Source organism: Stegodyphus dumicola, chromosome 7 (genome assembly GCF_044657685.1).
Source record: "Stegodyphus dumicola isolate Sdum_Otavi_A_Nest chromosome 7, ASM4465768v1".
Taxonomy (NCBI): domain Eukaryota; kingdom Metazoa; phylum Arthropoda; class Arachnida; order Araneae; family Eresidae; genus Stegodyphus; species Stegodyphus dumicola.
Window position 1 is genome coordinate 191072452 of NC_140774.1, and position 14970 is coordinate 191087421.

Here is a 14970-nt window from a genome sequence, read left to right on the forward strand (position 1 = left end):
TTGTTCTGATGTTAGTATTAGTTAAATGAGTTATATCACAATACTGTGAAATGATATATCACAAGTCAAAATATCGATTTACGAGGTATTTAAATTTCTCATTAGATATTTATGCGAAACGTTTCATAATAACACACATTTCTAAATATTATTGTTGTTGTTATTGACTAATGATCACTAATATGACTTACATAGTTAGCCCAAGCTTATGACATTGCTCGTGGCAAGGAACGCAAGTTACGCCTGTCGTTGGCAACAGCCTTGAGAACCTTACAGGTGACAGTGCGATTTAGCTCGGTTCCGCCTTCAATTTTGATGGACAGCACCCCGAAGTGGCGGGTCCGAGGGTCTGCCACCACTCTTTCTCTACCACAATCTCTTGAGAGGACATTCGGTTCGCGGCATATTTAGTATGCCTCTATGCCGAACGGACAATACACATTTACAAACATTCATGCCTTTTCCAGTATTCGAAGTCGGGCGCTTCGGCACGGCAGTCAGCGACTATGCCGGTTGGGCGGCCTTTCTAGTTATTAACTTTGCTATTTAAATTAAAGATTTTAATACTTCACTTACTTATAGCGATTCGGATATGTCTCACCGGAAAAGTGACGTTGACCATAGAATTCTTTTTCTCTCTCGCACCAAACCTGAAATTTTATTAATGCAATGCTTTAGAAATCAGAATACTATGTGTGTTAGAGAATGAGGCAATTGTTGATTTCACAGTCCATTAATTGTTAAAACATATTAACTTTCAGTTAGTTTCTTACATGAAATAAAGCTTGAAAGATGAATTTCTTTTTACGAGTATTCAATTTGGATCTTTCAAAAGATAATATGCCAGTCTTTAACACGTTGAGCCCGGCGCAGGTCCCTGGGGACCGGCAGTGAGCTTTCAGTGTGGCCGGCGTCGGTTCTTAGGGACCGGCATTGGAATTTTCGTTTGGCTGGCGTCGGTTCCTAGGAACCAGCAGTATTAAAGTTAAAAAATAATTATAGTCTCAATGAAAATGCGATCAAATTTAGTTTAAATGAAATGTATTGAAACATTCTAAACAAAAATACGGCTTAGCTCGCTGTCGGCTGAACGGAAAGGACAGCAAATTCGGCGCCGCGCTCAACGTGTTAAGGTATACAAATATGAAATTATTTTAGCGTTTGCTTGCGTCGATATTACGACTAAATAACAACTGCACCAGAATGCAAGGAGAGTCTCTGCTTGCCATCCTGGCGCCAACCAAAGACGAAACAAATGCATATTGTTTCTTCAAAGATGCTTATTGACTAAAGGGGAATAGGCCGATGTTAACGCATTAAAGGCGGAAGTCGTAGTAATACGATTTAACTCGACTGTAGCTTGCGCATTTAATCTCGACTGTAGTTTGCTCGACTGCAGCTTGCGCGTTTATCTCGACTCATCAACCACATTGCGCAATCCATGCGCCACTTTGCATTTAGTATGTTTTGTGGTTCGAAGCTGTTCGGTTGTTCAAATTCTACTTACAGTAAATTTTGAAATCCTTCAATATGGTTTCACGTGAAAATAAAGATATATATGCAGACGATTTGAGGGAGCCACAACCTGGTATATCGAACTCGGCACCACGGAATCCACGATATAAATTTTATCCGCCTGGACGTCTTTCACTAGACATCAAAAAGCACAAATTAATTCGGATAGAAAATAAAGGCAAAAAGCTATATACCCAACGAAACTGCGTAGTTTGTGCGGCCCATAAAAAAAGAAATTTGACTTGCTTCCAATGCGAGTTTTGCAATGCACCTCTTCACCGTGGCGAGTATTATCAACATTATCACACTCATTAAAAATACTAGATTCTCCTCATAAACATGTACTTTAAAACATTTTTTGTAATGAGTGTTTAGTTCTTTTTTAATATTTCTCGTAGTTTTAAGAGTTTAAATAAACTTTTTTAGCCAGCCCGTTCGCGGGATTCGAACCTCGGACCGAACTACCAGTGTTCAGCGACGTTACCGCTCGGCCGCTGGTGGGCTACTTTCGTCAAGATCCCCCGCCTTTAATGTGTTAAAAAAAACTATATTTTAAAGTAAGAAATTCCTTAGTTTTTGGGATGCGGACATTGTGAGGGTCACTTTTTTACATAAATTTCATCTGCAAAGTTGGAATGCCGCGGACATTGCACAAGCGTATACAGTAGTACAATAGGTAGACAGATTCTACAATATGTTGAATAGTTTTATTTCTACATGTCGAAAGATAAATCTCGCCAAATACAAATTTTTAAAATGAGAATACTCGCTTTATTCGGATGTATATTTATTTATACATGAAGTTTTCTCTCACAGTTGAAAACCAATAAAAAAGAACTCAAATGATAGATTAAAATGCTCTGTGATAAAGAGTTTCTAGTCACTTTACTCCAAAGCTATAAACTTTTGCAAAATCGAAGCACCATTAAGAGAAAGTAAGAGAGTTAATAGTCAAGTGCAATTAAGTAGTCAATGTAGTTATTTACATAAAAATATACGTATTTTCTACGCGTGTATGGAAAAACAAAATTAATAAACAAAAGGAAAAGTCGAGATTGTACTTATTTATTTATTCTCAAGTTTCGTCCAGCATTCTAAGTTTTGGGTTTTCATCCGCAGAGAACCCGTTGGCGCTTCGGGAAAGAACCCTTTGGCGCCGTTGCAGTTTTACTCGCCAAGCTCGCTGCTCATCGAGGATGAGCCGAGCCGTAAGCGTGATATTTTGTAAACGTGGTTTTTAGTGATGTAAATTCAAGTTAACAGACAATGGTAGTAAAAATTCACAGATAATAAGTATGTAGATATAAAACTAACAGGTTAAACGTGATATACGTAAATAAATTTCTATTAAATTCAAGTTAGCACAGAAAACAATGTATTAAACATAACGGGAAGTAAAAATTCATTTAAAAAATAACAATTAGTATTCTTATACTTACGTTTACAATATACTTATATGTATTTTCTCTAATTCATATAGAATACTAATATTTCTATTACAAATGTCTTTTTTCACTATTAAGTACTTTGCCTGTTGATTGATGTATTTCGGTGCCCATGTAATAAATTAATGAATGTATGACATTTAATATATCAATATTACATAGTTTTAAGTATTTTCTTTTTCAAGTTACTTGCATACAGCTTAAAGCATTTTACGTTGAAACAAATACCTATCCTTTTTCATAATATATTTCACAATACAAATAACCTTCAACAGTAATCAAATTTTCTTCAGTAGCATTTTTAATAAAACTAGAACTTTATACATTTTAAAATTATTATAGGGGTTGGAAACCTCATGGTTCTGCGTGCTTACAGCTGTTAATAATTAAGAACATAACGTGAACAGCCATGTTACAAATTAGCATTCACCCCTCCCGCCATAATTTCTTCCTTTGATCCCGAACTGACGACCCGAGAACCGGCATCTTTCGACGAAAACTTTTTTAATTATGCGAAAATATTTCTATCTATTCGTTGTTAAAAAATTCAGAAAAAATAATAATAAATAAGAGAAAAATAATATAAATCTCCAAATGCGAACAACGACAACCTTCGCATAAGCGAATAGGATGAATTAGCTAGGTTACCAGGTTTGAACTATTATCGCCAAAGTTGGCGACGTTTACATTTACCGGGTTCTCTGCGGAAGTGCTTCCTAAGTTTTCATAGTTTCATAGTTTTTGAAGCTAAAATTAAGTTATTTAATAGTTTACGCAACATAATCACTCTGATTTTTAATACAGCCGATCAAAGAGATAGAGTACTAGCTGTGCTAATGAAAGATGAAGTGCAATTTAGCATCTTTCGCCCTAAGAAAGATACACCGCTGAAAGTGGTTATTCGCGGATTGCCTGACGACTCGTCTGTGGAAGAAATCAAGGCTGAGTTGGTTAAAGATGGATTTCCTGTATTAAACGTAACGAAGTTTACCAAGAAAATTGATGGAAAAGAAATACAGTTACCAGTTTTCTTTGCATCATTCAAAAGGAACGAAGTGAGTAGAAACATCTACAGAAAGAAAACTCTGCTGGACCTTAGAGTCAAGTTTAGAAGATACAGATGCAATCTAAGCAACATGATTTGCTTCAGATGTCAACGATATGGACACGGTCAGATGTTTTGTAACAATTCGCCAAGATGTCTCAAGTGTGGGCAGGGACACCTGACCTACACATGCAAATTAGCCAAAGAACTGAAACCTACTTGCGCGAACTGTAAAAAGGATCATATTGCTACTTCGAAGTTATGCGAATTTAAACCAAAAATTCGTGTTGTCTCTGACAGGATGAAAAGGATTTCAGCGCGGAAGACGCAGTCTATGAATATGTCTCCGTTGACTGAAATACCATTACAGAAAGAAAATAGTATGCCATCAGACTCCCACTCAGATGCTAGTACTCCAGCTAAAGTGGATTTCGCGATGGATAAAAACCTTCAGAAGATTGCAATCAAATTCCTAGATTTGTTGAAAAATGTAAGAAAATTGACTCGCCGCAGGACAAAGTATTACTTGCCCTGGGAATGGTTGAACAGATGATAAAAATGGACTTGTAAAATTTCTATTATTCTTTTGCATGATGAATTTGATGTTAACTTTGCTTACTTTCGATTTTGCTCGGGCTTCAGGGGATAGCACCGCCCTCCGGACTCTGCGTTCCTGCTCTGGTTAGTAGACACGCCTACTTCTCATGACTGACACCTCCCTCTACGCCTGCCATGCTTTAGGCCTTCTTTTTCATCACTTCACTAGTCCGGCTACAACTTCAGAATTTTTTAAAGTCATGTGCTTATACGCAACTCTTCGTGAGCTGGAAACAGCAATAATTTGTCTGATTGATTGATTGATTACAATTGTATGGAATAAATGTCAAACTGAAAATTTGATATTTAGCTGTCAACAAGCTTAAATTACAAAATTTAAGGACTAGAAGCTTTTCAAAGTGCCAAACTTCAGATTCCAAGTAGAAAATAACTATAAACATGAATTTTACTCTTTACGTTATTATTATTATTACTGTTTATGCATGTTTTGGTAAATATTTAATAATTTAAATTTAGTTAAAACATATTTTAGTATTTTAAACCGAAAAACTGCATTTCGTAAAAACAAATTCCGGCCCATCAGTTGTTTTTACACGTAGGGTTCCCCTTATTTTAAATAACGAATTATATCTTTCCTGAGCTCCTCAACTTCCCCTCGCATTTCCTCGACAGGATGCTAATTTTGAGTTGAGTGAAGTGAATAGTTAAATGGGTGAAACTTGGAGTTCATTCAGAGCGTGTTTTCACTAGCCTGCGCACGTTTCGTTTTTGACCTTGCGGTTACGCGGTGTTGTTGATACGCCTTTTGGCCATTTGAATAAATTAACAGGCCGGTTAGGTTTGTCAAGTCAACCTTACCAGCCGTAACTTAAGGTCCTAAGCCAGCACTAATCTTTTAGACTTGAGATTTACATGTTACAAATTCTTAGTTTCCACCACAAATTGTCTGTGTTATTGTAAAGCACGAAGAACGTGCCTTTCTGTTCATAGTTGACAATTAGAGTTATTTTCATCCTTCTTCTGCGCTGGTTTTATTTCACGCGAAAAGTCGCCAGGTTCATTAGTAGGATCTAGATTAGTTTATGTGGCCTAAGAGAACGCGAAAACTGACTGCGCGAAAAGTCGCCAGGTTCATTAGTAGGATCTAGATTAGTTTATGTGGCCTAAGAGAACGCGAAAACTGATTGCGCGAAAAGACTGCGCGAAAAGTCGCCAGGTTCATTAGTAGGATCTAGATTAGTTTATGTGGCCTAAGAGAACGCGAAAACTGACTGCGCGAAAAGACTGCGCGAAAAGTCGCCAGGTTCATTAGTAGGATCTAGATTAGTTTATGTGGCCTAAGAGAACGCGAAAACTGACTGCGCGAAAAGTCGCCAGGTTCATTAGTAGGATCTATATTAGTTTATGTGGCCTAAGAGAATGCGAAAACTGACTGCGCGAAAAGTCGCCAGGTTCATTAGTAGGATCTAGATTAGTTTATGTGGCCTAAGAGAACGCGAAAACTGACTGCGCGAAAAGTCGCCAGGTTCATTAGTAGGATCTAGATTAGTTTATGTGGCCTAAGAGAATTAGATCTTATACATATTCTGCTCGCACGCAAATTGAGTTGAACAGATTATAAGATTTTGTAAAGATCATAATTACAAATAACTGATATGACCAGATTATGAGCTCATAAATCATTATTCGCTTACCTTTCATTCATTTCGTTCTAAGACATAAATACTGCAAAAGATATACTTTTCTGAAACTTTATACGTCGTCCGGTGTTTATTTCAAACCCCGGAAGTACATAATACATTTCCCAGAAGTAGTACATTTATATACTATCTTATCTATATCTTAATAATAAGCATATAATTAATAAGCAGGTATTGCCTGCTTTAAGAAACACAAAAGATTTACATTTGCTGCATTTATACAAAACAACTGCTTCGGTGTATAGTTCAATCCTGGAAGCTTAGGCTCTTGTCGTGTTTCTTTGCTCCATTTTTGGTAGCCCTAAGAGAAAAAGTAAGGAAAATGCATGAATTAATTACCTTGATTTCGTATACAGAATTTATAAATGATAGATGGTAGTAATCCAAAATTCGACATTTAAGTTAAAAATGCAAGAACATGGTTTACACTGCTTATACACAAGGTGGCTCAAAGACGACAGACATAATACATCCTTTATCAGAAAGTTCCATATTTTTTATTTTTGAGGTCACAGTACTAAAAAAGGATCAAATGTTATTTTTATGTTACTTGGTACGTGTTATTAATTGACATGACCTTGGGCATGTTTCTGGGCAAACTTACTAGGGGGTAGGGTTGTGCTTAGCAACACACTGTTCGAATTGTTGTCGCATTCGTTAAGGTGACGCAATGGATGCTGATTGTGAGCAAAGAGTGAACACTAAGTTCTGCATTAAGCAAGAAAAACCCCTAGTGTAACCTGGAGCATGATTAAGCAAGCATATGCAGGCGAGGCATTTTCAAGAAGTCGTGTTTTCCAGTGTCACAAAGGGTTTCGTAATATACCTTTCCCAAGCCCTGGAAAATTATGTTTCCCGGCTGATTGTCTTCCAACCTTTCCGATTCCATTAATGCAATGCATTCAGGAGCCTTTAATCATCACCTCTCTCTCTTTCAATCTTGGATAACAAGTTGAAAGAAGAAAGAATTTCTCGTCCCTAGCGTGGACTTCTTATCCATTTCTTTCACAGTAAACCCTTAATGGTTTTGATCACTTCCCTTTAGCCAATGCTCTTTCTTAATTACTTCAGTTTTCTTAACGAAGTTGTGGAGGTAATTGCATTAAGTTGCAAAGGTACTCCGGAAAATATCGCCTTGGGCCTTGGGCCAAAAGGTTTCGGGAAGGCAGAATGCCAGTGCAAGAGGATCCCAGAGCTGGTCTCCCGTCCACAGCACATATCGATGGTAATGTGGAGCGTGCAAGGCAGTTATTGCAAGAAGACTGTCGTGTAACTGTGCGTATGATATCAGAAGAGCTGAATTTGAATCGTGATGTGTGTCATAAGATTTTACGCGAAGATTTAGGGAAACAGAAACTTAATGCAAAAATTGTCCCTCACTAACAGAAAGAGGAAAGACGAAGAATTTCTGGTTAACTTATTGGATAGAGCTAGACTTGATCCCACATTTGTGTCAAAGATTATTGTGATTTTTTTCTTGTTTCCGTGAATGAAAAGGTGACTAAAATGAAAAGCTTCATCTGGATTATTGCAGACATCCAACGGGCTGGGAGAAAGGAGCTTGCAAGCATCGCAATTGAAGATTTCCCCGCTTGCCTCCAAAAACATTGGTATGTAGTTGTGTATAGATAACCAGGGGGATTAGTTTGAAAGCAGCTAGAATCATTACTTGGTAAATGCAATTTTCTATTTTTTTTACGACCTTTGTTCTGAAACTGACAAAGGATGTACAAAGGATCATGGTTACAGCCGAAAACATCGCGGCAAAAACATCGCGGACGAAAACGTCGCGGAGAAAACAATGCAAGGCAAAAACGTCGTGCTACAAAACATCGTGGGAGAAAACATCGCAACGAGAAAACATCGCAGTTCTAAAACATCGTGCTACAAAACATCGTCGTCGAAAATAAAGCGGTTCAAAAACTTCGCAGTTTAAAAACATCGTCGTCGAAAATATCGTGGTAAAAAATAAAGTATCTACAAATCATCGCATGACGATAACATCGCAGACATGCTTCTTTCAGGCTTTAAAAACTGTAAATGGATATTCCCATATTGATTTGTGATCGCAAGATGGAAAGAAGGATAATTTTTACTTTCATACTTTTTATTAACTAATAAATTTTTGCTGAGAAAATAAGAACAAAACTTAAGCATAGAAAATTAATGCAACTTATAGCACTTAATAGAATTTTAAACCGACATAGTTAACTAACAAAGGCCATTAATAAATCATTTTTATAAAGTTTTTACTGGTAATTTTTCATGAAAAGTATAATCTATAATTTGCATTTAATTTTTTATGCTTAAGTTTCCTTCTTACTTTTTCAGCAAACATTTATTAGTTAATAAAATATGTGAAAATAAAAATTATCCTTCTTTACATACTGCACTCACAAATCATTATGGGAATATCCATTTACAATAATTAAAACCTGAAAAAAGCATGTCTGCGAAGTTATCGTCATGCGATGATTTGTAGATACTTTATTTTTTACCACGATATTTTCGACGACGATGTTTTTAAACTGCGATGTTTTTGAACCGCTTTATTTTCGACGACGATGTTTTGTACCACGATGTTTTAGAACTGCGATGTTTTCTCTTTGCGATGTTTTCTCCCACGATGTTTTGTAGCGCGACGTTTTCGTCTTGCGTTGTTTTCTCCGCGACGTTTTCGTCCGCGATGTTTTTACCGCGATGTTATCGGCGGACACCAAGGATCATAGGTCATATATAAAAAAGATACGCGAAACTTTCAATAAATACATCCAATAATGTTCTTTATACAAACATACTGCAAGCCTATTGTTTGAAAATGACGTGAAGCAGATAGCCTCCGTTTACACGAATTCATATGCAAACGCGGGTAGTTGTCATATAAAGGCATTTCTACAGTTTCTCATTAAAAGTGCTTAATTCCCCTGCTTATGTCAAGATGGCCGAGTTTAAGGTTTCAAATTTAACACTTCATTGCAACTTGACAATAAAATGGCGTAACTATAAATAGCATAAACTTTACTTTCTCTACAGTTCTCTTTGTTGACCACGAGGGCATAGTAGTAACGCAATATTCAAATATCAAATGGTTCAATCGGCTCCGCGCTATTCTGTTTACATATACGACAACATATGGGCATTCCCTGCTCCGCGAACTCAATCGCACTACAGGTCCCCCCCACTTCTTGGAACCAGGCGCGAAGGTTCAACCTCCGCTCTGGCCCCTCAGAGAGAGAGGCGCACCGCCCAGGAAATCCTAGACGGCACTAGTCGTTAATTTACTACCTACCAGCCGCTCGGGCTGCCCGTCGCAGTGGGACATCATTCAGCGAACCGGGGAGGCAAAGAGCCGTACCGCTCAGGACGTGCCAGATCCCGAGGCCGGCCAATAAGTGACCATTCTCATGACTTCCAGAACGATCAAGTTCATAAATTTTATACGCCGTGGCCGAGACTGCTTATGTACAGAACCTAGCCAGTAGCCTCGCAGAATTCTCTACGTTGACAGCCGGGGGGGGGGTGTTTACATATGCATTCGTTTACATATATAGGGTGTTTCAGGAAATCGGTTACAAACTTTCAGGAGAGAAAGTTCATCTAGACGTCAGGAGAGAAAGTTCACCTAGACGATAGAAAAATACATAGCAATCCATGGTCGGCAGTAGTTACGACATAAAACACAACAAAGGAAGAACACTAACGGGGTGAGAACTATGTTTATTATACTTAGTGCAGCCGAAACCAAGAAATGAGAACAAAAACAAACGATCGTGATCCAAAAAAGGTGTCCTAAATTACGACCCGTACGGTGATGCAGAAACTGCGAGTCAGGCATCTTCCAGGGCATCTTCCAAGTGTGATGCAGATCTCCCATGCGGCGAAGATGTGAGGAAGATCACGGTCCAGGTTCGTAATTTCGAACACCTTCTTTAATGATGATCGTTGTTTATTTTTGTTCTTAGTTGGCTGGTTTCTGCTAACAAACAGTAAACATAAAAAACATGTCCTGTCACACTGTTTGTACCCTTCCATTTTTGTGTCATCACTACCACGCCAAAAAAGCGTTTTCGACTATGCATTGTTATGGTGATCCATCGTCTCCGTGTATTCTATTTCTGTTTAACTGATTTGTCAAAACACCCTGTATACATACATATATGTGTGTGCATGATATTTTGTAGAAATGATGACTTGAAGTTGGAAATAACTATCTTGTGAGGGAAACCCAATTTAGAAATGTTTTGAACAACGTTTGTCTGGCAAAGCAGAACAGGATATGACGCAATTTACATTTCAGGAAATGACGTAGCCAAATTAAAGTGAGCAACGGACTATTGATAAATTAAAGCTAGTAATTTTCTTTCATATTTCATATCGTACATATGTAAGAAATTTCATATTTTGTTCTTGCTTTTGGCATAGTTTGCCAGTATGCTTCTAGTTTTTTGCATGGCAAATTCTCTATAATATAATAATTGCAACCGTGTTTAAGAGGTTTAAAACAATATCAAAATTGATCCAATTAAAGAGAGAATTCATCAGTTCAATAAAGAGTAGAACAATCTCGAAAAATAAAAATGCGAAAGGGAAAATATACAAAATTATACAAATAAAAATTAATCTCCTTTTATTGAAACTACAATTCAGAACTCATCAGGGGGAAATGAATAGGTTTCGTTCTTAAATATTTTTATGTTTCGTTCGTTATGTTTCGTTCCGTTTCGATTAATTTAGATGATTTAAGTTTTCTTAAATATTTTTATGTTTCGTTCCGTTTCGATTAATTTAGATGGCCGAAGGAGTGTATCGTCTGTCTAACACTTCGTAAAACCGTTTTTAACAAAGCACAAAGTTTCTAACAAAGCAGAAATATAATAAGGCACCAATTTTACAAGCATGTGTTAGTAATTTTACAGCAAATAACATGGGGTTTGCGCGCACACGTCTTTTGTATTCGGGTGTGTAGGATATTTGTGCTTTGTGCTTTACAGCGTATCTTCCCAGTCCGCTGGATAACCCTTAAAACTAGTGAGTAAAATGGCTGCGACAATATATCGAACTCACAAAGAATATCTTTCAAGGTTGAACTTTTAATTTTCCTCAATAAATATGTACAATTGTCGTCATCAAAGAATATACATGTGATGTATCAGCTTTTGTCCAGAATAAATAGATCGTTGAAAAAAATATAGATGTAGTCGAAGCTTAAATTATCAGACGATAAGTTTAAAAAACAGGATCCATTTATTATTATTAAGGAGAGATAGCAGTTACAAAATCAGATATCCGGAGTAAATAAAAAGAATTACTAATAATTTTTGTATGAAGTTTACTGCATCGTTGCATTAAAGAAAAGCTCCCGATATTCTTTTGCGAGTCCTTTTATAGCCTTTGGAAAGGCGGAGCTTCCAAGAAATGACGTCAGCCTCGTCAGCCAATCCAGTTCGAGAACATTCTATAACTGTACGTGTAGAAAAGGCGGGAAAAACAACTTGACTACGGGGCTGTGAATTTAATTCCACGTACTTTCAAATAAAACAACGTCGCCATTAAAAATGAAAAGAACATACAATTAGAATTTTAAGTGTATTCTTGACTATAGAATTTTATTATTACATACATATAACAGTAGAAGAGTTAGCTGCTAATATTTAACCCAAAATCCAAAAATAAATCGTTAAAAATGGATTTTTGGTTGCCAACTACGAACATCTTCACAGATTTGATTACAACAGCAAACTTTCACGAGAAATAAATTTTTTTTAAAATCCCTAAAAAATTGCTTTATCGCCAAACATCGTTTGATTTGCATATTTTCAATTTCCTATTCGGACTGATTTCGCAGTCAGATGTTTCTAACATAATGAGCTTTTAAATGAGAAAAAACACTTGTAGCTATTTTATACGTTGTGTTACTTCCAATAACTTCAGCCTTTCAATCCAGAGCGCATTTTCAGTTTTATCAGTGGTATATGATGTAGTAATGGGGTACATAATTGAGAGAGAGTGGGTGATAAGAGAATATTACTGTAATGTCAAGGTTGATAGAGATAATCAATAACAATGATTTTATTAAAACTATTTGGAGAAGTGTTTGAGGTTAATTTATAGTAGTAAGAAAGGAGATTCTGTTAGCTTTCAAGGTTAAAAGAGTAAGCTAATATGAATTTTAAATTTAAACCTGTACTTACGTGAAAGTTAAACGGATTTGGGAAAAATAATTTCCGGGGAAAAACTAGAAAGAAAGTTTAAATTAACACCAAAATGTGAACAAGAATTTAATACGAAAATGATTGTTTTTGTAGTTTGTGGCGCAGGTGATGTGACTACATTTAAAAAAAAAATGCTTCAAAAAATTGTAATTATGCTTTAAAGTATACTACGTATGTCAAGATAAAACACTTATGAAATTTTGAACTTTAGTTTTGCATTCAATTAAACTATTTCCCATTTACTTTTTTAATTAATTCTTCAGTTTTTTCCCTTTACAATATTTCTGCAAATAAACTTGAATCATACGCATAAATCTCTATATTTGTATAGCAGCAAAATTCGGTTTGATTGTTATGCTTGTAACTTAAATCACTAATTTTGATTTCTTAAATTAAAATCTACAGCTTACCTCATAAGCTGCTTTTAGACCTGAGCTGTAAGCCACATAATCTTCGGGTGTCTCGAAGATCGTCTCCTGTGAAAGACAAATTGTTTTAATACAAGTTCACGAACTTTTATCAGCTAGATGCAAATACGTAAGAATGCAGGTGAGTGTAATGAGATTATCAGATTTATCGATAGGAAAAAATTTTCCTAGAAATTAGCTCCTCCTTCTCCTACCATTAGAGAGTTTCCTAATTGAAGCACTTTTCGTCGGAAACGATGTCCCTGCTAGTTACGCAGGACATTTTTGCATCTGAGGTGAAAATGAAATTTTTCATAACGTCTGTACGTGCATACGTACCTACGTATGTATGTATCTCGTATAAATCAAAAACGAGTAGCCTCAGAACGTTGAAATTTTGTATACAGGACTGCTATAACATGTAGTTCGAACATATATATCTCGCCTAACTCAAAAATGCCCACCCATATAAAGTTGAAATTTTGTATATGGGACTGCTATAATATCTAGTTATGCACCTCCCTTTTTTTGCAATTGGCCACACCAAACGTATATATATATATATATTCCTCCTCTGTTACCCGACTCGATGAGCTCAGTTTTGTTATTCTTATATATGTTGGCAAATTTCGGGCATTTATGTTGGCAATTTTTGCTTTAAAAGTTAAAAAGTTGTTCGTATGTTTTGGTTAAGTTTTCATGTCTTTAGTTAATTCGCATCCAATAGTTGCAGAATTATCAACTGTAGAATTATCAGTGGCGCTAAGCCTAACGAGGCTGCCATTTATTTACATTTGAAACTCTTAGCATAATAGTGAATGAAGTCAATTTTGTGCACCGAAAATTTTATCTTTCTGCCCGTTGGCCGAATTGCTTGTTTTTAACTAGAAAACCTTAATTTTAATTGTAATAATTATTTTTTTAACTGATTTTATTTGTGTATGTTTTAGGATTTTTTGAATTTTACAATTGTTAACGAAAATATTTTAAGATTTTCTGTATTTTTGCCTGGCCATGAAGTGAGAACTGAATTGATTGAATGAGAAATATACCTCTAATGAAATTCGAGGAAATAAGTTTAAATGAAGTGCAGCAAAAACGTGTTTAATTTCATAAGCCGTACAAGGAAGTCATATAGTGTTCATATGAGATATTTATATATATTAATCTTAAACTGAAGAAAAGATTTTAAACATGTATGAAAGAGATAGAGATTTAAATGTGTCTTACCTTGCCATAAATCCAAGGGTTAAGTTGTTTGACGTAAAAAAAGTATTCCTCCGCGAGACAGGAGATTTGATCCTCTAAATTATCCTTATTTTGATTTAATATCCAGCATCTGACCTTGTTGCCCTTTTCGTCAATCTGCTGACCTGTTATGTTATCATATGAGCATTAAAAATGTACGAAGACATACACACAGCTTTATATTTTACGTGATAAACAAACAAACTTAGACATACCGTTCTTCATGAGATGGGATTTAGTTATCTTTTTAAAACCTTTACGAGGGTACACCACCTTCGACAAATAACCCCGTGTACTTTGATATAATTTAAATAATTCAATCCTATCCTTGCGAGAGCGAAAATAATATTCTTTTGAAGATATTTTGAAGGATTATACTTTTTATTTTTATTAAAGATTTCATAATATAAAGAAGGATATCTTAAATTAACTGTTTATCTCTATTTCTTTCTTGCATTAAAAAAAAATAAAATAAAATAAATAAATAAAATAAAAAAAATCTGAAATTTTTCAGATTTTAAATTACGTCCAAAGGGGCGTTTTTTTAACGTTTTGAGTGCTACCTTTATTTATTAAATATCATGTTCTTTGCACTTAAACCATAAAATTCAGTTCAAGAGCAATATCGCAAAATAATGTTAAATTAAGCATATGTTTAGAATTTCCGATATACACAGTCTCGCGAGCTGGAGATAAAAGTATTTTTTTTTTCTATATAACGTTGCCATTTCTCGCTTTTAAAGCATTGAGTTTGTGAATCAAAAATTCGTTAAAGTTTTATAAAATATAAAATCTATAATAAAACAAATTCCAAATTTGGGATTTCAGATGCCCATATTC

The 14970-nt window shown here is 35.6% G+C and overlaps 1 protein-coding gene across 1 annotated transcript in view; it reads right to left on the minus strand.

Annotated features, from left to right (window-relative positions):
* The window catches only part of LOC118198488 (neprilysin-2-like), a 93030-nt gene that overhangs the window by 4698 nt on the left and 73362 nt on the right, over positions 1-14970 (minus strand). Inside the window, exons 13-16 of the mRNA XM_085821453.1 lie at positions 14113-14255; positions 12886-12951; positions 6469-6564; positions 577-650 (exon numbers count right to left, since the gene is read on the minus strand). Of these exons, the coding sequence (XP_085677579.1) occupies positions 577-650; positions 6469-6564; positions 12886-12951; positions 14113-14255 (379 nt within the window). The remainder of the gene's footprint in view (positions 1-576; positions 651-6468; positions 6565-12885; positions 12952-14112; positions 14256-14970) is intronic.